The following is a 24658-nucleotide window of genomic DNA, read 5'->3' on the forward strand; positions in this document are numbered from 1 at the left end:
GTTTTATTCATTTTTTATGTGCTTTATTTTGGATAGTTTTTATTGCTACATTTTCTGCAGTGTCTAATCAGTCAACCACAACCAGTAAGATTTTTATTTTAGATATTGTCATTTTCATCCAGATGTTTCATCTGGAGAGATAGATAGAAAGACAGACAGATTAAGTACCAGAGACATCTCTACAAGCATGAAACCTACAGACATCACAATGACTCTAAACCCATATCTTTCTATAATAACACTGAACGTAAATGGACTAAATGTGCCAACCAAAAAACATACGGTATCAGAATGGATAAAAAAAACAAGACCCATCTATTCGCTGTCTACAAGAGACTCATTTTAGACCTGAGGACACCTTCAGATTGAAAGCGAGGGGATGGAGAACTATTTATCATGCTACTGGAAGTCGAAAGACAGACAGATAGTTAGACAGAAAGATACATATTCCATTTCTCTTCTTGTCACATTCATGTTTTCCTCTATCTTCTTGAATTTATGCAGAAATATAACGAGTATTTTTTTTTGATGTTTATTTATTTTTGAGAGAGAGAGAGAGTGAGCATGTGAGGGACAGAGAGAGAGACACACACACACAGAATTTGAAGCAGGCTCAAGGCTCTGAGCTGTCAGCACAGAGCCCGATGCAGGACTCAAATTTGAGAACGGTGAGATCATGACCTGAGCTGAAGTTGGACACTTAACCAAATGAGCCACCCAGGCGCCCCTGTAACAAGTATTCAGGATCATGATCTGCCAATTGCATTATGTCTGCTAGTTTGGTCTGTTTTTATTGACTGATTTTGTTCACTTGCTTCTTTGAATGCCTGTTACTTTTTTATTGGATGCTGTACCTTCTGGGTGCTCTTTAATAATCCTGGATGATGTTGTGGCATATAAGTAAATTACTTGGAATCAATTCAATCTTTTTGATGTTTGCTTTTAAGGATTGTTGATGTGGGTAAAGTTCAGTATTTAATCTAAAGTTAATTTAGAACTACTACTAAGGCATAACCCTTTGGAAGATTCTACCTAACGGACTGTGTATTAAACTCTTTCCATTCGGTAGGTGGGAACACTGCTTACTTTCAGCTCTTTGTGAGCACAGGCACTTATTAGGCTTATCGCTTTTCAGTCCACACCCCCTCTGCCCCTCTTCCTAGCCTTGAGGAATTTCTGGTTGTGCCTGTGCAGATCAGAACTCAGTGAAAGACCCTTTGTAGATCTTAGGGATTCTGACTCCTTGGATTCTGATCTCTGACTCCTGAGCTCCTTGAGACCACTGGGATCAACTCGAGTTCCTCTCCCTATGCTGTGTTTTAGAAGTGGCAAGCCGTGGCAACCAGAGAACCAACCCTCCCTGTTTTCCAATACCTGTAAATCATTGCTGTATATATTTTATCTAGTTTTCTAGTTGTTTAATTCACAGGAGTAGATCTGGTTCCTGTTATTCTGTTATGATCAGAAGCAGAAGTTCTAGCTAACTAATTATGATTTCAACTGATTTTATTTCTATTTTCCTGTCTTTTAAAAATTCAGTTTAGTCAGTAAATTTTTATGAAATTCAGTTTAATCAGTAAATTTTTATTTTTGGAATTCATTATTTGTATTTTCCAAAATTTCTCTTTTCATTGTGCATAACTATTCTTTTTGAGTTAGAGTGATTTTTGTTGTTGTTGTTGCTTAGTCTAACTCTTCCATTTCTTGAGAGGCTGTTGACTTGTTCTTTTTGAATTTCACTCCTGGTAGCTTATTTCCTTCTCTTATAATTTTGTGAGGCCATTTTAACAGCCTCTTTCTTTCCATCAGTACCTCTGTGCCCTGAATTAAGAGCCATGTGTCCAAAGATGATTGGTTTTACCTCATTCAAGAGTCCTAGTGCCCAGGAGGGAGTCCTGGACCATGCAAGTAATATATGTGTTTTTATTTAAGTTTGATTCCTTCTATGGTTGAGGTTGATGCCTCTCTTTTAAATCTCTGTTGTATCAGGATTGTAGTTTAGACTGTTTCTGAGCGCTTTATTTTTTTTTATTTTATTTTTATTCTCAGGTTAGTTAACATACATGTAGTCTTGGCCTCAGGAGTAGAATCCAGTGATTTATCGCTTACATGTAACACCCAGTGCTTTACTTTTTTATTGAAGACTTTCTCCAGTGGCTCAGGTTGGGGTAGGATGTAACCGATGGGTTGCACCAGAACAGGTCTTCTGAGCCTAAGATCTCTCCATCATTGCTTGGTATTCCCAGTCCCTAAGTTAATACCCCTGGCCTCTCCTAAGAACCTGTCCTCAATTCTCCATGGGAAGAGGGTGGTGCCCTTACCCTACGCTCCTTTCTTGGTTCCTCCGTCACTGGCTCCATCGCTTGCTGCGAACTCCATGCTTCTTATGCTCATTGCAAGCCCCAGCTTTGGGATACTTCTAAACCATCTCCTTTAGCAACAGCACACTGACGGGCCCATTTTGAGCTCTGGATTCCGTTACCCATTCTATCCTTTCTTCCTTTCAGAGATTCCTCGGAGATTTCAACTGTACTCCAAGGACAAGACCGCTTGTGTTCCTGGATGGCGTTTATGTGAGTTTGTGTCTAATCACATGTACACGTGAAACACATGATATCATAATATACAAACATTACATAAATGCGTATGTGTGTATATCTATATAGATAAATATAGATACAGATATGGGTAGAGATATTGTGATCTAAGATCTTGATCCAGTTCAAGAGTAATTTTTCATCACAAGCCATCCAAATTATTTAGGTGACTTTACAGTAGCCAGAGTTTCTGGTTCCTGTTATTCTGAAAAGTAAGTCCCAGTATTTGCAAATTTTAATTATACATTTGGGGCAGAGTACATTATTGGTGGTTTTTCTATTTGTTATTTTGCCCCCTAACTCTCCCTTCTTCTCCTCTAAGATGTTAGCTAGGACCTTGTGCTCTCTTGCCTTAGGTATGGTTTATACTACAGGGCTGAAAACAGAAGCTTCCTGAAAACAATGCATTTTTCCCCCTATCTTTTGTGACAGTCTGGACCAATTGTAGGATTAAGCTAACAATTTTAAAGAAGAAATACATAGAGGCAAATACCTTTCAAATCAGAGATGAGGGAGGTAGGAGAGACTAGTCCTTTCTCTAGGGCTGGTATTAGGAGAGAAAATATGTGGGTTCCTTACTCTCCCAAGGAAAACACCCCTTTAGAAAGCATAGTATCATTGCAGCAGAGGGGACAGATTTCTTTTTTTTTTTTTTTTAATGTTTATTTATTTTTGAGACAGAGAGAGACAGAGCATGAACAGGGGAGGGGCAGAGAGAGAGGGAGACACAGAATCTGAAATGGGCTCCAGGCTCTGAGCTGTCAGCACAGAGCGCGACGCAGGGCTCGAACTCACGGACAGTGAGATCATGACCTGAGCTGAAGTCGGACGCTTAACCGACTGAGCCACCCAGGCGCCCCGGGACAGATTTCTATAACTGACAGTTGGTACAGACATCGAACAACTAAATGCTCAGGGACCTAGCTAACTCCTTAACAACTAAGAAAAAATAGGAGAATGGGCTAAGCCCCCCTCCTATTGCTTCTGTTTGTATCTTCTGGCTTAGACGTGCAGCAGGCACAAACCATGGGTTGTATTTATCATTGTAACCCCCATTAGCTCTGTGACTAAGGCAACGTCTTTAAGAAAAGCAGAATGCTTACTGTTGACTGGTATCCAGTGAAATTGCTGTGCAGTCATCGCTCCCGTTTTGTGTTATGCCTTCCTTCATCAGTGTTTTCACAGAAAATTAAGAGGCTGCATTAGAGATTGCTAACACTATACTTTCTTGAAATCCATTCTGAAATCCAGTTTGGAAATTTTACCAGATAATCAACTATGCTATTTCTTTACTAAAGAAAATATAAACGAGCCTATTTAGCAAACAGTGTTCCCAATATTGTGCCCGTAGGATTTTAACTTCTAGAGGTGACTGAGTGATGACACAGACAGGCTAATGTCATTGAAGGATTTTTACTACATTTCTCAAGAGAAGGAGACAGATCACGCTATGCAGGACCACATGGAAAATACCAGATTTGGGGCAGGAGGCAGAAGCAGGAGCAAGGGAGAAAGCTTAGGCCAGAGCCATTATTGGGATTCTATGGGAAAGGCAAGGCAGGGTAGGGCAAACAGGTTAGAGTTAGCTACTTTGGGCTATAAAGGTCATCTCTAGTTGCCCGGTACCTGGGCTGATTTAGGGCACAGCATACCGTGGCTGGTGTGTTAAGAGCTGGATAAGGGGTTGGTTGGGGTATAGGCTCTTGGGGATTGGCCGGTTTGTAGATGAGAGGTGTGCTCCCAGCTGAGGCCTTCGCTAGCTTTAAGAATTGGCTAGCTCTGAAAAGGCTCCATGAGCAGCAAGACTTTCAAGATGTCAAAATATCACAGAATATGGAAAACAGAAAACATGATTAATACAAGTGGAAATATAAATGTGTGTTCAATAGCTCTTGAGGCATAACCTGAGGATTGAGAAATAGTCCAGGAAGGTGGACAATAATAATAAGCTTGTACCATTATAATTGGCATCGAAGTTAATACTTTTCTCTGATATCACTTAGTTTCTAAATAAAACACTCCATATGATGCTTCCTGTAAGAAATGTTTTAATGTATTATGAACAGTGTTTGAATTTTATGTTATGACAAGATATATTGGATATGTCTTTAACTGAACATTTATGCTACCTAGAAGTTAAATTAAAATTACTATATTCATGAGCATTATTTGAAGAGACCTAGAAGTGAGCAGGAGAAAAATTACATTATGCAAATATCTATTAGAATGGCATATATTTCTTGTAACAGAAATTTTAAGTTAATGTTAACAATGAGTCAGGACCAAAAAAAAGGAAAAAAAAAGCCAGGATATACTAAATCTCTTAGGAAGTAATGACTGTTTTTGCTGGTAGGAAAAATAAAACTTTATGAGCAAATTTTATTTAGTAGTCACAAAATAAGTAGGATATAGATGGAACTATATTTCATTTTCCTGTAAATGAAGGAGATCATATTCCTGATTACTGCTTACGACACAGGAAAAATATTCTACTTCTCTATAATAGTCTGATAGCTTCTGGAAAAAAATCCTTATCAATTACAAGTTTGTGACCTGTTCATTTATCATCATAAGTTCACCATTAAACTAGTAAGCAAAACAAACCCAAAAAAGAACCTCCCCCCAAAAAACCCAAAACAAAAAATAAAACACACACACACACACACACAATTTTAAAAAATTAAAAATTTTTAAGATACAAGTTATTCTAATGCCTCAGAAAGCAAGAGAAAGCTGTGAATGAGAACAAAAGGAAATATTAAAGGAATTAGTGTAGATTTTGGATAGAATCAACTAAACCAATGTGAACAGACATACCTAAAAGGCACTCAGAATTTCAGGCAATGACAATGTGGTCAAAGCAGGCAGCTGATGCCCTTAGCAAGATTTCTAAAATTGCTACTTGGAGCACTTAAATTCTGTAGCAATTAATTTTAGAATAATTTAGATTAGATCATTCTAGTATCTACAGTATTTCTATCAAGTCAAACTTTTCAAAGCAAATCTTCATGACATAACTCTTGGACAATAGGTTAGGTTTTCACATAGTTATTTGGGCCTTTAAGATTTTGAATCTCTACATTATAACTTCAAAACATATTTTAAGTATTCATGTGGTTCTTTTGGCCAATGGAATTACAACTACGAATGCTTCCTCTAAATCATATTATTTACACCAAGGGTCACTAGCTCAAATGGCTGCAGGGGGTGAAGAGAACACATGAAGATGTGACTAGGGTAACAGGAACGAGCCATTTATATCTGCACCAAGTAGAACACTTGCTTCCCTGCACTGTACAGACCAAACCCAGAGCCCCCCCATGGCGATTTGTCATTAGTTCATCCACTACCCTGCTTTACACGCCACCACCATGAAAGTTGCAAGGAAGGTTAATATCAAAGAGCAATCCTTCATCCCGAAGAACTATATACTCCTAGAAGGGTCAATAATGAGATTTCTAATGCAGGATCTCTGACTCAGAATAAACACGGTCACACAAAGTAATGGTGAGGGAACACGTGAGGATATTCACATACTTTTTTTTTTATTTGAATGGCTTTATATCATCATATTGCATAAGAATCTTTAATTAGCCTTGTCTAACCTCAGCTTTCACCAGTAGCACTAAATTGAGTAGTCCTGTCCTTTGAATAGATAAGCCTCAAGAACAATGCAAGAATCAAAATGCATAATCTACTACATTAAGAGCATTTAGGATTGTAGGTAATGAAATTTAAGGACATGACTGCAATTAGGATGCATTACCAGTCTCTAACATTTTTAAGTTAATCTTAATTCACTAAAAAATAGTGATTGAGTAGTGCTATATGCCAGATACTGTTCTAAGTACTGGAAATAAAAACTGAGTAGAACTCCTTGAGAAGCTCATCAAATGAATGTATCAACGCAATGATTTATATGTAGACAATTGATACTATAAATAAACATCGTATAGGATCAAATTAGGCTAAATTTTGTAAAGAGATGTCAATAACTATGTTTTTCTTTTTTCTCTATTCTCTCACAAACCATGTGTGTGATCTTGGGATTAACCATACCTCTTCTTGGTTCTCATTTTTATTTTTTTAATGTTAACTTATTTATTTTGAGAGAGTGAGTGCAAGCAGGGGATGGGGAGAGAGAGAGAGAGAGAGAGAGAGAGAGAGAGAGAGAGAGAGAGAGAGATTGAGAGAATCCCAAGCAGGCTCCACACTGTCAGTATAGAGCTGGACATGGGGTTCAATCTCACAACTGAGATCAGGACTGAGCCAAAATCAGGAGTTGGATGCTTAACCGACCGAGCCACCCAGGTGCCCTATCTTCCTATTTTAAAAGAAAGATAATAGTTTCCATTCTGAATGCTTTGCATGGTTTATTGTAAACATCAAATAAGGCAGTGAATGTAAAAGCACTTCAAAAAGAACAAAATATGGGGCGCCTGGGTAGCTCAGTCAGCTAAGCATCTGACTTTGGCTTAGGTCATGATCTCACGGTTCATGGATTTGAGCCCCACATCAGGCTGTCCGCTGTTAGCACAGAGCCCACTTCAGATCCTCTGTCTCCCTCTTACTCTGTCCTTTCCCTTTTCACACACACTCTCTCTCTCAAAATAAACATTAAAAAGAACAAAATGCTATGAAAATGTAACAGAATATTCTCAATGGCTGTTTCTTGCTTTGGTTTTCACAATTTACATCTATTTATATTATGTATCCATTAACATTATTTATAGTTATTTTTAATTCTTTTCTTTTGGACTTTTATAGTAGACTTAGAATTTACCCACCACCATTATAGTAATAACATATTATTTTTTATCTCTATATTTACCTTTATCAATGATTTGATATATTATGGTCCTGTGATGATACAATTTGTAATTTTTTTAAATTTTTCATTCATTTTTGAGAGAGAAAGAGAGACAGAGTGCAAGAGGGGAAGGGGCAGAGAGAGACTGAAACGTAGAATCTGAAGCAGGCTCCAGGCTCTGAGCTGTAAGCACAGAGCTAGATGTGAAGCTCAAATCCCCAAACTGCAAGATCATGACCTGAGCCAAAGTCAGATGCTTAACTGACTGAGCCACCCAGGAGGCCCTGGTACAATTCTTATATAATTAATATGTGACACTGATTTTAATATTTTCAAGGTGTCTCAGTGACCAAATCCTAATGAGAAATTAATATGCTTTTGCAAACAGAACATTAATATGTTTCATTTATATTTAATGAGTTCTAATATGGTCACACTGTGCACTCTACAATCATTTCTGCCTCTACATGATACAAATTGGATTCCTTCCAAAACACATTAGGCCATTTATGCTGTTTGTTGTCTTAAAATGTTTCATTTGCCAATTACCTCCTAAAATCCAGAGTTTGCTTTTGTTTACAGTCATTAAATGTACCTCGTTAAATGTACCTGCATGTCAACGTTGCAGTAAATAAGGTTCTTCTTTTGTTATATTTGCCAAATTTTGCTAAATGCCGTAGCAAAGCTTAAAAAAAAACAACAAAAGATAGTAAGTAAAAATGAATCTATTTATCATTTCTTTTCTCGTATCAAGAAAAATAAAACTCATAAGGCTCTAGAAATTATGCTATGACTCTGAGGAGATAAATATATGGGTAAGAGAGTTAGGGTATTGAGGCAGGAAAGAATACTAGACATTTAGGAATAGGTGCTTTTCAATATCTTTTTGAGCACAGTGTTTTCCCCCTGTTCTTTTGATATATTATATTAATATGTTTTCTGGGGCGCCTGAGTGGCTCAGTTGGTTAAGCGTTCGACTTCAGCTCAGGTCATGATCTCATAGCCGGTGAGTTCGAGCCCCAAGTTGGGCTCTGTGCTGTTAGTTCAGAGCCTGGAGCTTGCTTCAGATTCTGTCTCCCTCTCTCTCTGCCCCTCCCCCACTCACTCTCTGTCTCTATCAAAAAATGAATAAACGGTAAAAAATATATATATTTAATATGTTTTCTGAAGAGGCAGTAGAATATGAGTACCGAAGTCATACTGTCTAAACAAAATATGTTTTTCTCTTCAGGATTTTGCCACATGTTTTTATACATGAACAGAAACAAAACTATAAATAGCAAGTTGCAAATATTGTTTAAAATTACATGACATGTATTCTTAGAACTAGAGACTGTAAGTATGAACTCAGATCTCTTCAATGTTTGACTATCTGACACCAGGTAGACAGAATCAGTACTGTCTCCTTATTGCCATTCTCAAAAATCTTAGTCATACTAAGTAATCCCATAGCTTCAGCTATTAATGCTATACCTGCGGATCCCCAAATCTATCAGTCAACATTTGCTTCTATCTCTCTATGGTAAGACCCACATTTTTATAAGTGAAGAAGACAATGACTGTCATGAGAACATTGAAGCCTTTCTTTCCTAAGTCAAGAGTCAGCACTCTCTCTGCCTGGAGATGTCCCCACGGAAGAGCACTTTGATAACAAAATTATGGCAAAGAAGAAATTGGTGTTTAACATTCCTATTGCAGTTGCTTACCTGTTTCTCTTGGATATCTCTCCTTAAAAAAACCTAACACAATATCCTAAAGATTAACTAGACCTCCTCATTATTTTAGTACCTACCTGTTTCCTATTTTGTCATTCATTGCAATATTTCTTAAATAGGGCACTACAGACATTGTGAAAGGGATGTTTATTTTGTAAACACAGATGCTTAGATTTGTAGTAAATTTTAGAGGACATACAGTCTTTGTCCTCACTATACAAGAAGTTCTGTTACATTGTAGAGGGTTGGCACCTATCTTAACTCATTCCAGCAACCCCGGCGGTTAGTCTAGTACCTGCTGCATAGAAAGGATTCAGAGTTTGTTATTAAACTGAATAAATGTGCTGATGATCGGCAGTCTAGCTCCCTGGTGTAATCTTATTACATCACACAACAAACTATTGGAATTCCGTTCTTGGATTGCTTTTCCCATCTACAATCCAAGTTCTTCTAGCTCAGGGATCTAGTCTTTCTCACCAAGTTGATTACTTTCTTGTCTGTTGAAATTAATCAGACGTCAGTATTGTAAAGTGCAATGGGGAAAAATTGGAAATATAAGATGTAACAGTACTGAATTGTTGGAAAGACAGAAGAATATTAACACGAAAGCGGGGCGATGATTCCAGCTTCTTGAACTAGGTCACACCAGTTTTTCCGCGAACAGGTTGCCTTAGCAGCTTCGCGGAACACCGCCCTCCCAACCCCGCCCACCTCCCCGCCCACCTCCCCGCCCCTCGGGACTCCTCGCTCTGCACCCTCCTACTCTTTGCCCTTACTTCCGCCCCATCCTGCCAGCTGGGACCTAGAGCCCCACCGCCTCTGCCCACACTTACATTGCCTGACTGAAACTACAGCAGAAAATAACTGTATTTAGAAAATTCTTCCTCCATACCATCCCTTCCTTAGTCTTAGAGCTTTAAATGCAAAAACAGTAGCTCTTTGTAACTTGGAGGCTCCGTCTAGCACGAGGAACAGAAGCCCATTTTCAGGCAGCGCCTTGGACAACAGCATCTTTGGAGGCCCCCGGCTTGCGGAGGGAGACGTGGCCCCGAGTGGGGCGGTAGCGACGGCGCCACCGCGAAGGAAGTGGGATACTCGGCGAATTTGGCGGGAGGTCCCCGGGCTGGCTCCACCATGTAAGTGTTTACTGACCCCAATTCCAATCCCAATCCCAATCCCAATCCCTGGTCCCGCTGCGGGATTTTAACTATCTCCGATCTCCTCAGGTCGAAGGTTTCCTTTAAAATCACGCTGACGTCGGACCCCCGGCTGCCTTACAAAGTGTGAGTAGCGGGGCCGGGGCGGGCCGGGCGGGACCAGGCTGGCTAGGTCCGAGTTTCAGATCCTCTCCCACCCGAGCAGGCTGCATCCCGCCGCTTTCCCTCGCCCTTGCTCTTCCTGGAGCCTGAGAGGAGGGCTCCCGTGCCCGCTCCTCCGAGTGTCAGCTCGCCCCGGCGCGAGGCCGCCGGGCTGTGTGACGGGAACGACTCCGCCAATAGTTGACCTCTCTGGGGACTCCCCGGCTGGGCGATGGAACGGGAGGACTGAAGACGGGCCTCAGATGATCTGCTGGGGTCCTTAAACAGTGCCTGTCAACTCATGATTGGAAAAGCCTTTTACCACTTTGACCAGCTGTTACAGGAAGTAGGGAAGACAACCCAATCCAGATTCGGAAATTACTTGAACGTTTTATTACTGTCCGACTGCTGATCTCCCGTGTGTGAGTGACTCAGCCATTGGGTGTCACAAAGTAATGAGCCTCAAATCATACAGTCTGTATGTTGGGATTTTGTAAAGAATAATCAGCAGGAGTGGCACATGCAGAACCTGGGCAGTTTGTCCATGCGAGGCCCTTTTTTCTCCTTTAGCAGGTGTAGGATGGTTTGGCCCAGGTTTAACTACATACTCGCCGGGAACTTATTATGATTTTCGATAAACCTTATTGAGGTTATTGCTACAAAGAGCCTCGTAAAATGCAGCAAAGGCCAAGACTTCAATAGGATTTTAAGCATACTTAACGTAATCAATATCAGGGTCTAGCTCACTGAACAGTAACAGTTGTCATCGTCTTGAGTGATTTAGTTACCTGTGACCCATGCAGCTTCTGGCCTTAAGCTTTTTGGATCCTTTCAGTTCCAGATGGATCTTTTCTTTCTTTTTTTTTTTTTTTTTTTTTTTTTCACCTTGTCTTAAATATTCATGACCACAACCTGGCACCTTAAGATCTTCAGTAACTGCTGCAGCTCTAAAGTGGCACCTTCAAGTCTTCTCTTGTGGCTGACCACACTCTCTTCTTGTATATCTCTTCTGTAAAAAATGTTTCTTTTAATTCACTGATCAGACTTCTTTCTAAATCTGTCACTACCCTCTCCCCCGTGCTTTACGCCACCCTTTTCCTTTTTACTCTCCTAGAGGCCATGGTCTCGTCACTCCCTGGTGGTCCATTCCCATCACTTCTGGTGTCTTCGTCTTCCCAGTATGCTTTGCTTGGTGACACGCCGAGTCTGAACTCCACCACTGTGTTCTCTGTGTGTAGCTGAATGTTTTTAGACGAAATTACACAATTAGCCTGATGTAAAGTTCGTAACTGTGCCCAGTAGTACCTAACACTGTACTGCATGTCCCAAGGTTGCTTGTTTTCCTTTATTCCCTGCAAGGATTTTTAAGAAATTTCTATTCACATTTTCTACATTATTTTTCCTTTTTCTGAAGCCATCAGAAAAAATTCATCTTTCCATCACCACATGGACAAGACCTACTCGTATGTGTAAGCCCATAGTTTCTGTCCACCATCTTATTACAAAGGAAAACATGACTTTGTTCCTATGAAAAGCCAGCTGTTGTAATTCTTGGGCTCTGGATCTCTTTATTTTAGCCTTCTCAAGATTAAAGTAGATAGACTCCAGCGATCCCTCTCTCATCATCTTTGGTTTCTCCCTTTATGCTGGATTATTCTCATCCATGTGTAAATATTCTAGAAAAAAGTGAGAAGAAGGGAGGGGGAAAGGACAGTAGGACAGTAGTAGTATCTGTAAGAGTGCCTGGAACATTGTACCAGTTCAGTTAATACTGGCAACTGAATGAATTTAATAGGCATACCTACTCTTTGGTGTGGATGTAGTGTGCATGTATATATGATATATACATGTACGTATGTGTGTCTGTAAAATATGTATAACGTGTATGTTGGGGTAATTACTCTGGTTTCTCTTCAAAATAAAGGGTAACTAGTACTTGGGTACCATTAAATGAAATTCTTAAAATTTGTAGGAAGACAATATTTAACTTTTTTTTAATGTTTATTTATTTCTTTTGAGAGAAAGCTTACATGTTGAGCTGTCAGTGCGGAGAGCAGTGAATTCCCATGAATCCTGAAATCATGACCTCAGCCAAAATCAAGATTTGGACACTTAGGGGCGCCTGGTGGCTCACTTGGTTAAGTGTTGACTTCGGCTCAGGTCATGATCTCACGATTTGTGAGCCCCATGTCGGGCTCTGTTTTGATAGCTCAGAGCCTAGAACCTGCTCTGGATTCTGTGTCCCCCTCTGTCCCTGTTCCTGCCCCACTCGCATTCTGTGTCTCTGTCTCTCTAAGTAAAGACTAAAAAAAAAATAATAAAGTTAGTGAACATAGTATACAATCAAAGTAGACAGCCTTTAGCCTCACTAGACCGCTTTGTCCAGGAGCTTTTTAAAAAATTCTTCTTAATTCTTCTTTTGCAGACTTAGTGTTCCTGAAAGTACACCTTTCACAGCAGTCTTAAAGTTTGCGGCAGAGGAAGTAAGTATAGAAATTGGAACGACCTGTATGGAATGCAGCTTAGTGTCTCTCAAAAGTCTTTATGTTTTGCATGCGCTTTGACCTGCCACTTCTGTGTGAATTCATTACTAGGTTTATGGTATCAAAAAGTTAAGCCCAACTTACCAAATGTAAATGGAATGGAAGTTAAGACACAGATACAGAATGAGTTAAATCGACACATGTATTTTAATGCAACCATTGGAAATTCAGGAGAAGTTTTACTGAAATTGGAAGGTTTGGTGATCGGGGAATTTTTTTTTTCTTCCTTTTTTTGTTTTTTTGATGTTTATTTTTGTGAGAAAGAGGGAGACACAGAATCCAAAGCAGGCTCCAGGCTCTGAGCTGTCAGCGAAGAGCCTGACGCGGGGCTTGAACACATGAACCACGAGATCGTGACCTGAGCTCAAGTCGATTGCTAAATGGGCTGAGCCACCCAGGTGCCCCAATAGGGGAATATTTTTAAACAGCAACGTTATTTTACACGGCAGTCTGTAAACATATTTTAACGCATGGCAAGCCTCTCAGTTTCTCTTCTCTTCAAATTTTATAATCTGCAAAATGAGAGTGGTTAACATCTGCCCTTTCTATCTAATTAAGTGATTTTGAATAAAATTATAATAACATTTACTAATAGTTTTTGAAGTTAAAAGTTCTGTGCAAATCTGGAGTAACTCAAATCCAAACATTTTGATGCACAATCTCAAAAAAGTTTATGGTCACAGAAAAATAATTTTAGTAACTAAGTAAGAAATCAGCTTGCTCCTCAATCCTGCCCTGAACTTGTTATTCATGGGTGATCAGCCAGCCTGTCAGCGCTGGTCTTGTCAGGGACCACTGACATCATTTATCACTCATTCAGAATTAAACTGAAAAGTGGTAGTACTTGTTTTGCAGTCCATTTTAATCTATTCTTCACCCATATTGAATAAGTAAAATAAAAGTAGGAAACAAATGTGAATACAGCATCAGTGTTACTTTTTGCTGCACAGATCACTTGTAGGAAATATTCCTGGTCCTGGGGTATAGCAGATCCCACAAACTGGGATCTTAAGAAGTAGATCCGTTTGAGCTATAATTAATATTTTATTCTTGTGTTTTGCAGTTATGTGGTTCTTTGTAAGGCAGAGGCATTGTTGTGAACTTGGTCTTCTGGTGGAAGTATAAATTCATAACAGACATGCAATAGAAAATAAACTTACAAACTTCACACAGCTGCATATATTTATTAAGGTTTTAAGATACCTTGGAACTATTAGGAATCATGGATGTTCCACATTTAAAAAGGTTATGACTGGGGCGCCTGGGTGGCACAGTCGGTTAAGCGTCCGACTTCAGCCAGGTCACGATCTCACGGTCCGTGAGTTCGAGCCCCGCGTCGGGCTCTGGGCTGATGGCTCGGAGCCTGGAGCTTGTTTCCGATTCTGTGTCTCCCTCTCTCTCTGCCCCTCCCCCGTTCATGCTCTGTCTCTCTCTGTCCCAAAAATAAATAAACGTTGAAAAAAAAAATTTTAAAAAAAATAAATAAAAAAAAAATAGGTTATGACTTTCAAGCAGCAACGAGAACGTCTTTCACAAGATGAGACATTATAGGATCTTTTAGTGAGAACAAGAGTTGAGTTGACTTAAACTGAGAGTCTGTTTTAAATCCCTAGTCAAATATCTTTAAAAAATAAGAAAATTCCCCAGTATAACCAAGAATTAATTTAACTAAGCAATGAGTTGTCAAAAACTGAGAATAGCCTTTTAACATCCTAAATCAGACTTAGAGGGTCTGAGAAAGAAAAGAAATGAAAACTTAGAAGCATGGAGTACATCCTACATACAGAAGAAAACTTGTCAGTAATGTAGAATGAACGTAATAGTTGCTGAATTTTACATTGCGGGTGCTGTTGCCCCAGATTAACTGCTTAACTGTCGTTTCTGCATTCTGAAGAAGGGAAAAATTATGGTTTGTAATGTTCATAAATATGCTGCTGCTATATGGATATAACTAAAAATGCACAGCTTATCTTAAAATGGACATAATCTAAGACTCAGACAAATAGTAGAGTAACTAAAACTTTGTAATACTAAAGTTTTAGAAATCTGAGATACCCTGTAATTGGATTTGGGTGTTTGTGCAAATTTTTATTAAGTATTACAATCTCTGTAAATGAGTTTTGAGGTATTTTATTTATTTTTAATTTTTTTTAATGTTTATACATTTTTTGAGAGAGAGGGAGAGACTGAGCGTGAGGTGGGGGGGGTGGTGGGGAGCAGAGAGAGAGAGGGAGACACAATCTGAAGTAGTCTCAGGCTCTGAGCTGTCAGCACAGAGCCCGACACGGGGCTGAAATTCCACGAAACGTGAGATCACGATCTGAGCCACCCAGGCACCCCTGAGGTATTCTAATATTTATGTATTAAAGCATATTTTGAAGTTATTTTAAGTGAGGTTTATTTAAATTTTTTAAATTCTGGAAAGGACATTTACCATTAAGAATGTACCATATGGACAGTAAAGTTGAGTGTTTATTAGGTACGTAATCCAGTAGTAGGCCGTTGTCCTTATGCATCATTAAGTTTTTAATTTATAAATTAAAATAAGCATTCAGTTTTTAATTTATAAATTACAATAAGCATTTAGTTGTTTTTCTTAACTACGCATATGTGACCATTATAAATACCCAGCACAGCATTTCCTAGAGTACTTTTCCCAGACCACCAAAACAAACCACCAAAAACAAACAAACCCATGAAAACCTAGAATCAGTGAAAGAGTGTGGGAAACACTTCATTCACCATTTCCTTCTTGGAGCTAAATAAACTATATTATTTAATTTAGTGTTTTCCAAACTTACTTGATCACAAAACTCGACTGTAATATCTGTAAAACTAATCTATAGCATAGAAGTGCTTAATACATATTTGTTAGATAAATGAATGAACTTATGAGGATATGAACACATTCTGACCACTACTGGTCTCCAGAACATTAAGGGAAGAATTCTCCCTTTAGCTACCAATAAGTTCCATACCACATTTTATTGATTCAGAAAACACCTCTTTTTACACCTCTAGAAGTAGATCAGCAGAGTCTTCTTGTCACTATTAGCCAAGTGGCAGGCACATAATTGTCTAGTTGACATCACCTGTGCACCAAATTGAACTTAGTTGTTATTTCCTGGTGGCATAATTAGACTATTGCAATCCTGTGAAATTTAAGTCAGCAATACATTAAATACAGAGAATTTGAGGAAAGAATTTGAACTTTGGTCTTCCATTAAACACAAGAGAGCATTTATTTGACGTTACTATTTCTACAAATAACTTTTAGGAATATTCTGAGCAATTGTTTTGCTTTTATTTTTGATTATGCAAGAGAATGATGTATAATAAAAGTAATGTATCTAAATTTGGAAGAGTAAATAATCATCAGGTCATAAATTCATTGACAGTGTTTTTCCTTTTTTGTACTGCATAAAATAAGGTGCATTTTGTGATCCATGGTGTCCTAGATGCAGTGAAATGCAGTATTTAGAAAATAATACTGTTCACTAAAACTAAAACAAAACTACAGTATTTTCTTTGGTGACATTGCTTATCCTAAAATACAAATCACATTTGAGGATAATAGAATTTATTATATGTACCTCATCCTTGCTAACCATCTTTTGTAGATTATGTATGTGTATATATGTGTGTGTGTGTGTGTGTGTGTGTGTATTTTTTACTTCTATACATTTTTATATATATGTATGAAGTTTTTTTTCCCCCTTTTAGTTTAAAGTTCCTGCAGCAACAAGTGCAATTATTACCAATGGTAAGAATTCATTTTAAAACTTCATTACCTGAGAGCAATACAAGTTGTTTTAAAAGGCTAAATTAATTAAAATCGAGTTAAATACAAAAAAAAATTTATATCAACATAAATGATATACATGATTATAAACACGAAGTCAAAGTTATTGTCTATAATGAGCTCTTTTCAGTTTCCTTAGCTTTTGGTATTGTATAGCATTTTACTGTGTCTTGTGTCCTTACCACTTCATGCCAGATTATTACTAAAAATAACTTTTCCTTTTTTTTTTTTTTTTTAACAAGGTGTGTTGTTGTTTAATAAGTTGTAGATGCTTTTAGAATATGGGAAGTTAGATGGGGGATATATATATACCTTTGCTGTATATAGCTTTTTACTGCTTTCCTGACAGCACACTATTTCTTTTAGGGCTGAAATAATGAGGATTTTATTCAGTTAGATCTATAGTTTAAATTCCGAATACCTTAGAGTACTGGTCAGAAGTGTGATGGAACTAGCCCTGCGAGAAAATACTGAAATAAGATGAGTAGAGATTGCTAGAAGGCTTTCACTGTCTTGCAAAAATAGAAGGTAATACTTACAGGTGCTGGCCCATGGTTCGTGTACAGTTAAGATAGCCTAACAAGAGAAGATGGGTTTAATGTGCAGTGGCATGATTTAGTTTAGATACACAGAATTTCTCACTCTGAAACATTCTGCCTGTGGTCACATTGAAGTGTTTCTCTACTTGAAAAGAAAGCTAGCCTACTTTCCTGAGAAAGTTTTAGATTTACAAATGAATAGTTGCTACGAAAGTGCTTTGTGTACTTTATCAGGTGTCACTGCAACTTGAATTAAATGATTTTGTGGGCCCTTCTGGCCTTAAGATTGTCTGCCTCAGGAGCAATATCAAAACGATTAATGACATGTCTAAGGGCTTCTGACTTTATTTTACATTGTGTGTGGTGTGATAGAATAAACTATCTTCTGTGGAATTCATCAGCATCGTCTCATTGACAGATGTTCTTATCTAATCCAACAGTGTATGTAAATGCACAATAGTAATGGATCTCAACAGGTAACTTACCTGAAAGATTTGTCATTCATGTTTTTGGATTTAAATTGTTTGGCTTGTGCCTATATACACAGTAGCAGCAAATCTCTACTTGTTACTATTGAACCATTTTATCTTTAGAAATAAAACAACTTAGATGGTTTTACAACTTATTTTCTAGATGGAATAGGAATAAATCCTGCACAGACTGCTGGTGAGTATCTATCTGAAACCATGAAGACGTGGGTGGGGCTCTGTCTGTCAATTGATAATTCCTTCTAATGAGACTTGATTAGATTTTCTCCAGGCTAATAGCTGTTTTTTTAGGGATTATCTAGCAGTCTTGACCTATGTATCTGAGAGATAATTTGTTTCATTGTGGGTATCAGCTATATATGCTTTGAGCTACAAGAGAAAAACCTCACTAATAAGCATTAAAGGTGTTTAATACATTGAACGAAGAGTCTGAAGGTAAGATTGTACTCTTATGAGAATAATGATTTTGACCTACCTGTATAAGGTGGTGGTGAGATGGCACCTGGGAATCACTTAAAAGTTTGAAGCCTTCAGTAAGGGCTAGCTATTACTATTTCAAAGAAGTGCAGTCATTTAAATTTCAGGGGACTTAGTTCACACTCAGAGCTTCAAACTTAGTATTCTACAGGGCTATGTGTTGATGTCCTAACAAGCAAGCAGAGTAAAAGCAATCCTGAACTTTTTAACAGGTAGTTTTATGCTTTTTAGATGTACCTTTTTTTGGTTTATACTCTAATTGTACCTTAATTCATTACTTAATTATAATTAATTACTTGCATCTAATTGTACCTAATCCAGATGTACCTGTTTTTGGTGTATAGTCTAATTACAGTGTTTTAAAATTAATCATGCTTTAATCTGATGCGATCTATGTGATCTCAATTTGAGTGGTAGTTCTGTTTATTATATACTAAAGTACTAATGTATTATAACAAAATTATATTGCCCTCATAAGGCTTTGAAATTGAAACTCAGCTATAGAGAAAATGAAGAGGGATTTAAAATTGTAATTATTTTTATTTAAATCGGTAGTTTTAAGTATATAGTGTTATGAAATTAAAAAGGTCATTTATTGAAAATCATGAGCCATTTTATTGTGTAGATGCCTTTAAACTTAGGTTTAAAGGTTTTATTTTTTCTTACTCTGTAAATGTTCAGCAGCTTATATTAATTTGAGTTGCCACTTATTCTAACTTGTTGCCTGATGTATTACTCTTAAAAGTTGAATTGTACACTTCACGGAGCGTGGAGAAAATTTCCACAAGCAGTTGAGCAAAGATAGGTCAGATCAGGTTTCTAAACGTTTGTCATTTGTGGTAATTTATAATTTACTATTTTTTCTGTCCTTAGACACTTTAGCGTGTGTTCAGTTAGCAAGTCTTGATGGTTAATTTAAATTACATTGTTGTCCGCTGAGTGTTTGTGTTAGCACTTTCGTGGCTAGTGTTTCTTATTTAAAATTTTCAGATATTTGGTTGGGTTGTGAAGATTTCAGAGGAATGTTAGGAAGCATGGAGTTAGATTCTGGTGATATTTGAGCTTCCAGACCGACTTACTGTGTACTACGTTGTTTCTTGTATTAACAATAGTTGTTGCAATGTTTAAGACAACTTGTCATTTTTTGAATACCTAACTTTGTTTTGTTTGTTTGTGTAGGAAATGTTTTCCTAAAGCATGGTTCCGAACTGCGAATTATTCCTAGAGATCGTGTTGGAAGTTGTTAATACCCGCTACTCGGAACATAGGATTACCTTTCCAAATAAATAAATATTGGTATCGTCGTGAAAGTGAAATCAAGCATTTGAAACACTACGAGAACACCAGTCGTTGATGAAATAATGAAGGGCGACTGTCCCTTCCTGTTATCCAGACTCTTCCTTTGAGGAGGGGCTGCTTGTGCACAGAGGGCACCATCTCCACAGAAGATCATAGTCTATCGTTGCTACCTCACAACACACACACGTAGTTCATTTGGGGTAAATGGATTATCCAGCTGTGTTTTGTAAGTGGTGGATGCTTCTGAGAACTCTTTCTGAGAACGTTTAGAAAATTAAAGTTGACTGAATCTTCCTATTTGAGTTAAAAACTAAAGGATTAGGGTTCGTACGTGGCAGTTTGCTTGATAGCATCTGACTTGCAGATTTAAAAATAGTTGAATTCTTAATTGTATGTGGTTTATGACAAAGGATATAGACATACCGGTGAATACTAAGCTATCTTAACTTTTTATCATTTATGTTTTTTAACTTTTGAACTATGTCAGAAGTCCCCAAATTGAATTTTTTTTTGATCTAGCCCTTAGGCATAAAATTGATAACCCACACCAAACAATTTTAACTATGATCTCGCAGAATCCAATACTTGTAATGGTAAAAATTGAGAATAAAGAAGTGTCCTTTGCTGAGTTATGTATCCTTTATCAGTCTCTTTGAATACAGCCTTTAAAACAGGATCCTTTAAGAAACTCTTGTCTTACTGAGGATGATATTTCTAAATAGCATTCAGGAAGAGAGTATTAGATCTGGAGTTCGTAACAGAGCTCTGGGAAATGCTAATTGGAAATGCTGGTTATTATACTTACTAAAGACCCAACATTTAAGGAAATGTTTAGTCATTCAAGTGAATAAGAAGTCAGGAAGGGAATCTAGGGGAAGCCCCAGTGACCACTTTCCTAATAAGGAGGAAAGAACAAAAGACAAGCCGTGAAGGGGAACAGAAGGCTGTAGCAAATGTCACAGAAAAAGCCACCTGGATCACAGAGGGTATGCGGTAGAGTACTGAAGAGGAAAAGAAAATACTTGATGTCAGAAGGAGCAAAAGACAAAGTGAGAAAGCAAAGTGTAGGCTGTGTCAACAACAACTTCAGAATTCCCTTTATGATAAGTCAGTAGTGCAAATCAATATCTATGCAAATCTTTTAAAAGATGAAAGGCTCATAGCGATTCAGAAACAGTGCTTGGCCTGTGATATTCATGATGATGAGCTCTCTGGAGGCAGGCTTTGTGTCTGTCTTGTCTTTTGAGACCTGGAAATGTAGTAAGCTTTCAATAAATAACTTGCTGAGTTACTCATGAATAAAGTATCTCAGACCAGTTTTTATCTAGGTGTGTTTCAGTTATCTTTCCTGTCATAGGCCCTAGGTTTATTAGAGAAAAAACGTACGAGGAAATGCAACAGGGTCGCCATCTCAAGGGTGACATCATTAGTTAGGTTTAAGAAATTAACCAGATATTGTCATATATTTAACAAATGAACGGCATCATTCAGAATTGTAAAGGTAGAAGAATATACTTCTAATGTTTTGGGAGGTTTTTATTTTTATAAGTAAAATTGATGCTCAAAGACCCCTGGTTCTTAATATTAATAAGCTTCCATTAACCAGAAATTTATGAATACCCATTCCCTGAATTTTTTTTTGTTTAGATATCCCTCCATCCTGTTTCTACAACAAAATCTGCCTGCTGTGTTACACAAGTTTATGATGTCCTGTGCCATGAAGTAATTTAATATTTTTGTTCTTTGATTTTGAAATTTTGTCGTAGTAAGTCTTTAAATACATTTTCCTAAGGATCTGGACATCTTGTTATTAAATAAATGTGGTCTGTAAGTTCTGTATGCAGAATGTTTTGAAGTGTCGTATTTTGTAAATGCATAGTTGGTACATAACTAATATCTTACAAAAATACATTTTATCATACCATAAACTGTATTGTCTTCTCTTACTACTTCATTACTAAAGCTCTTAACACACCTGTAGAGCTGGTGTATAATAACTGTTGCAAAACAGGGAGGGAAGCAAGATGATTAATGGCCACAGGTCATAGGAATCAGTATATGCTCCCAAATGCCAGTTCTTTTTCAGGAACAAAAAAGAGATTAAGTAATTGTCTAGGTTTCAAACCTAACTGATTATCAGAGCCACCTAGAGAATTAAAAATACGAATGTCTGGAAACCACTGCTAAAGTTTTGAAATCATTAAATCTGACAAGGTGTGTAAGGATGTCTGTTTACTGAATCAGTCCTGGTGATTGCTGTTGTGCAGCTGTGTTTGAGAATGAATGATAAGCCTACCTTTTCACTTTGCAGATGGACAAAATTAAGTCCAAGGGGACACAGTTCTAGGTCTTGGAAAGTATACATTCCACTTCTTGGTTCCCTAGCAGCCAAGTGCAGAGATACTAGCTAATAGTCTCTCACTGGTAGTAAGCCTCCTTTTAAAGTATTTCAAGTGCAATAGTTGTGGATATTTTATTAAAATTAGTTGAACGAAAAATTAGTGGGAAGAAAATTCAGTCCCATTTAAGCCACCCTCTCCCCAAATTGAGATAGTAAGAATATCTACCATGTCTTTTACCCAAGGACCTTGAAATATTTGTTTATTCTTACTTATTTTGAGAGAGTGAGCAAGCAGGGAGGGGGAGAAAGAGGGAGACAGAATCCTAAGCAGGCCCCATGCTGTCAGCACAGAGCCTGATGTGGGGCTCGAACCCATGAACCATGAGATCATCACCTGAGCTGAAATCAAGCGTTGGACCCTTAACCAACTGAGCCACCCAGGTGCCCCAGGACCTTAAGACATTTTTGAATTTGGAAGCATTAATCTGTTTTAATGGAGCAGTTCTAAATTGACTGCTAAGTGTTCCCAAGGCTGTTTATAAAGCTGCAAATTACATGTGTAAGCTATATATATGCATGTGTGTGTATATGCATATGTATATTTACATATTCTGTAGTTTATGGTTCTATATATGTACATATGTATGTATGTATGTACACATACATACATTTCACCCAAAAGAAATGTATTGAACATCTATGTGTCAAATGTTTTGATAGTTATTTCCACTTACCTCATTCTTCACAACAATTCCAAATTATCTGTGTTTTACAGAAAAAGAATGAGACCTGCAGTAGTTGAGATCTGAATTTTAGCCCCTTTTTTTGTGACTTTGGAACCCTCCAGATCATACCAGGAGAATTTTTTAGAATCTTTTTTTTTTCTCCACAATATACCAAATTTGTATCTATATTGAGTTATAAATTTAAAAATACAAAAGGGATGTGTAGGGCTTAAATTCTTATTTCAGAGTACTGAATCTGTGTATAGTAATCATGAATGGCATTATTTTTCAATATGTGGTATAAATTTGATAGGGTAAACATGGTAAAATACAGGACATTAAAAGTCAATCAAATCATGATTCTGGTGCTACTCCATTAGGGTGGCGTAGTGGGAACAGGACTATGGCCCCGTATTCATCAGCTCCAAGAGACACTTGATGTTTTCATAATTTTATGTATCTTGCAGACGCAGCTATGAGATGGTAACCTGCTCTTCTGACCAGACTGTTGCCCATAAGCCCTTCCAGTACACAAGTCCTGGAACTACTCTGATAATGCAGGAGATACATAAATCATTTAAACCAGGCTATGTAATTAAACCGTTATTTGAAATAATCTCAAGAGATGCAGTCTATACGATCTATCAGCTACTTCCTCTAAACTGCCTAAGCCAGGTGTTTGGAACTCATTAGATCTTTTTTTTCCTTTCTTTTGCCATAGCAAACCAATCACAAGGTTCTACTGATTCCATTTATGAAATACAGCTCAAGACCTAGTGTAACGAAAAGCCTCATCATCTCATAAATACTATTAGAAAAGCTTCTAGTCTCTCCATTTCCCCTTTCACACTTGTAATGAGCTTCTTGACATGGAAGTATGATCCTGTGGTTCCACTAGTCAAAATCCTACTGAATAAAAATCTGTACTTTCTCTATGAGACCCTTCACGAACTGGTCTTTGTTCAGAGCCATCGATGAAAGGTTAACCATCACTCTCTTACAGTCTCCTCCAATTCGCAATGCAGTTACACTGAACTCCTAACACTTAGTATCTCTGTTGTGCTGGTCTCACACCTCCATGCCTTTACTTTCCCCATTGGTCTTCCTGAAAAACCTAGGATTGATTCTTTGAATTTAAAAGCCGTTGGAGCTTTTCCTCAGTCCTCCCAAGCCGAGCTAGGTGTTTAACTGTCTAAGCAACCACTGCATTTTGTACGTTCACTCATTATAGCAATTGTTAGAGACAGAACTATGGTATTTGTCTCTGATTTAAAGTATACATTTAATTATCTTGCCCATAACAGATACTCAAGAAGTACTTTATGATTGAAAGACTGCATAAAAGAATGAAAACTCTGAAAATTGCAACTATTTGTGGCTCATGTCTAGTAACTTCTTTAGCTAGAATATTTGGTAAATAAATATATTTCTCACCACTTCTTGTAGCAGAGAATTTACTGACTCAGAAATGAATTAATCACTCTTTTAAAAGTGAAAACATTCTCCCATTTTTAACAAATATATGTTGATTATTGGTATCTCATGGCAATTGCCAAATACTGGAGACGAAATATGATTAAGATTCATTTCCCTTGCTTTGGCTCTTCCAAATTTTGCTGTAAATCTACTGAAGAAGTAATTAGATGGAAGTGAAGATGTGCATCAGGCCCCTTTTTAATGTTCTGGGCACAGTGCTAGGCACTTCACACATCATCTCATTTAATCCTTAATCTCTGCAAAATTCTGGTTTTAATTTTTTCTCTTTACTGTGAAGAAAGCCAAGACTTAGGGACGCCTGCATAGCTCAGTTGGTTAAGCATCCAACTCTTGGTTTCGGCTCAGGTCATGATCTCAGGATTCGTGGGATTGAGTCCTGTGTCAGGCTCTGGGCTGACGGTATGGAGCTTGCTTGGGATTCTCTCTCTCCTCTCTGTGCCCCTCCCCTACTCGCACAAGCATGTGCTTCTGTGAGCTCTCTCTCTCTCAAAATAAACATTAAAAAAAAAGAAGAAGAAAAAAGCTAC

General features: G+C 37.7%; 1 protein-coding gene across 1 annotated transcript; it reads left to right on the top strand.

Moving 5' to 3' along the window:
- Positions 1-10109: 10109 nt before the first annotated feature.
- On the top strand, positions 10110-21496 carry UFM1 (ubiquitin fold modifier 1). The gene is made up of 6 exons (XM_006927246.3): positions 10110-10258; positions 10349-10405; positions 12846-12903; positions 16687-16726; positions 17938-17970; positions 19449-21496. Coding segments are annotated over exons 1-6 (258 nt in total). The 5' UTR covers positions 10110-10256; the 3' UTR covers positions 19517-21496.
- The last annotated feature ends 3162 nt before the right edge of the window (positions 21497-24658 follow it).

The sequence above is a fragment of the Felis catus genome, chromosome A1 (assembly GCF_018350175.1).
Source record: "Felis catus isolate Fca126 chromosome A1, F.catus_Fca126_mat1.0, whole genome shotgun sequence".
Classification (NCBI taxonomy): domain Eukaryota; kingdom Metazoa; phylum Chordata; class Mammalia; order Carnivora; family Felidae; genus Felis; species Felis catus.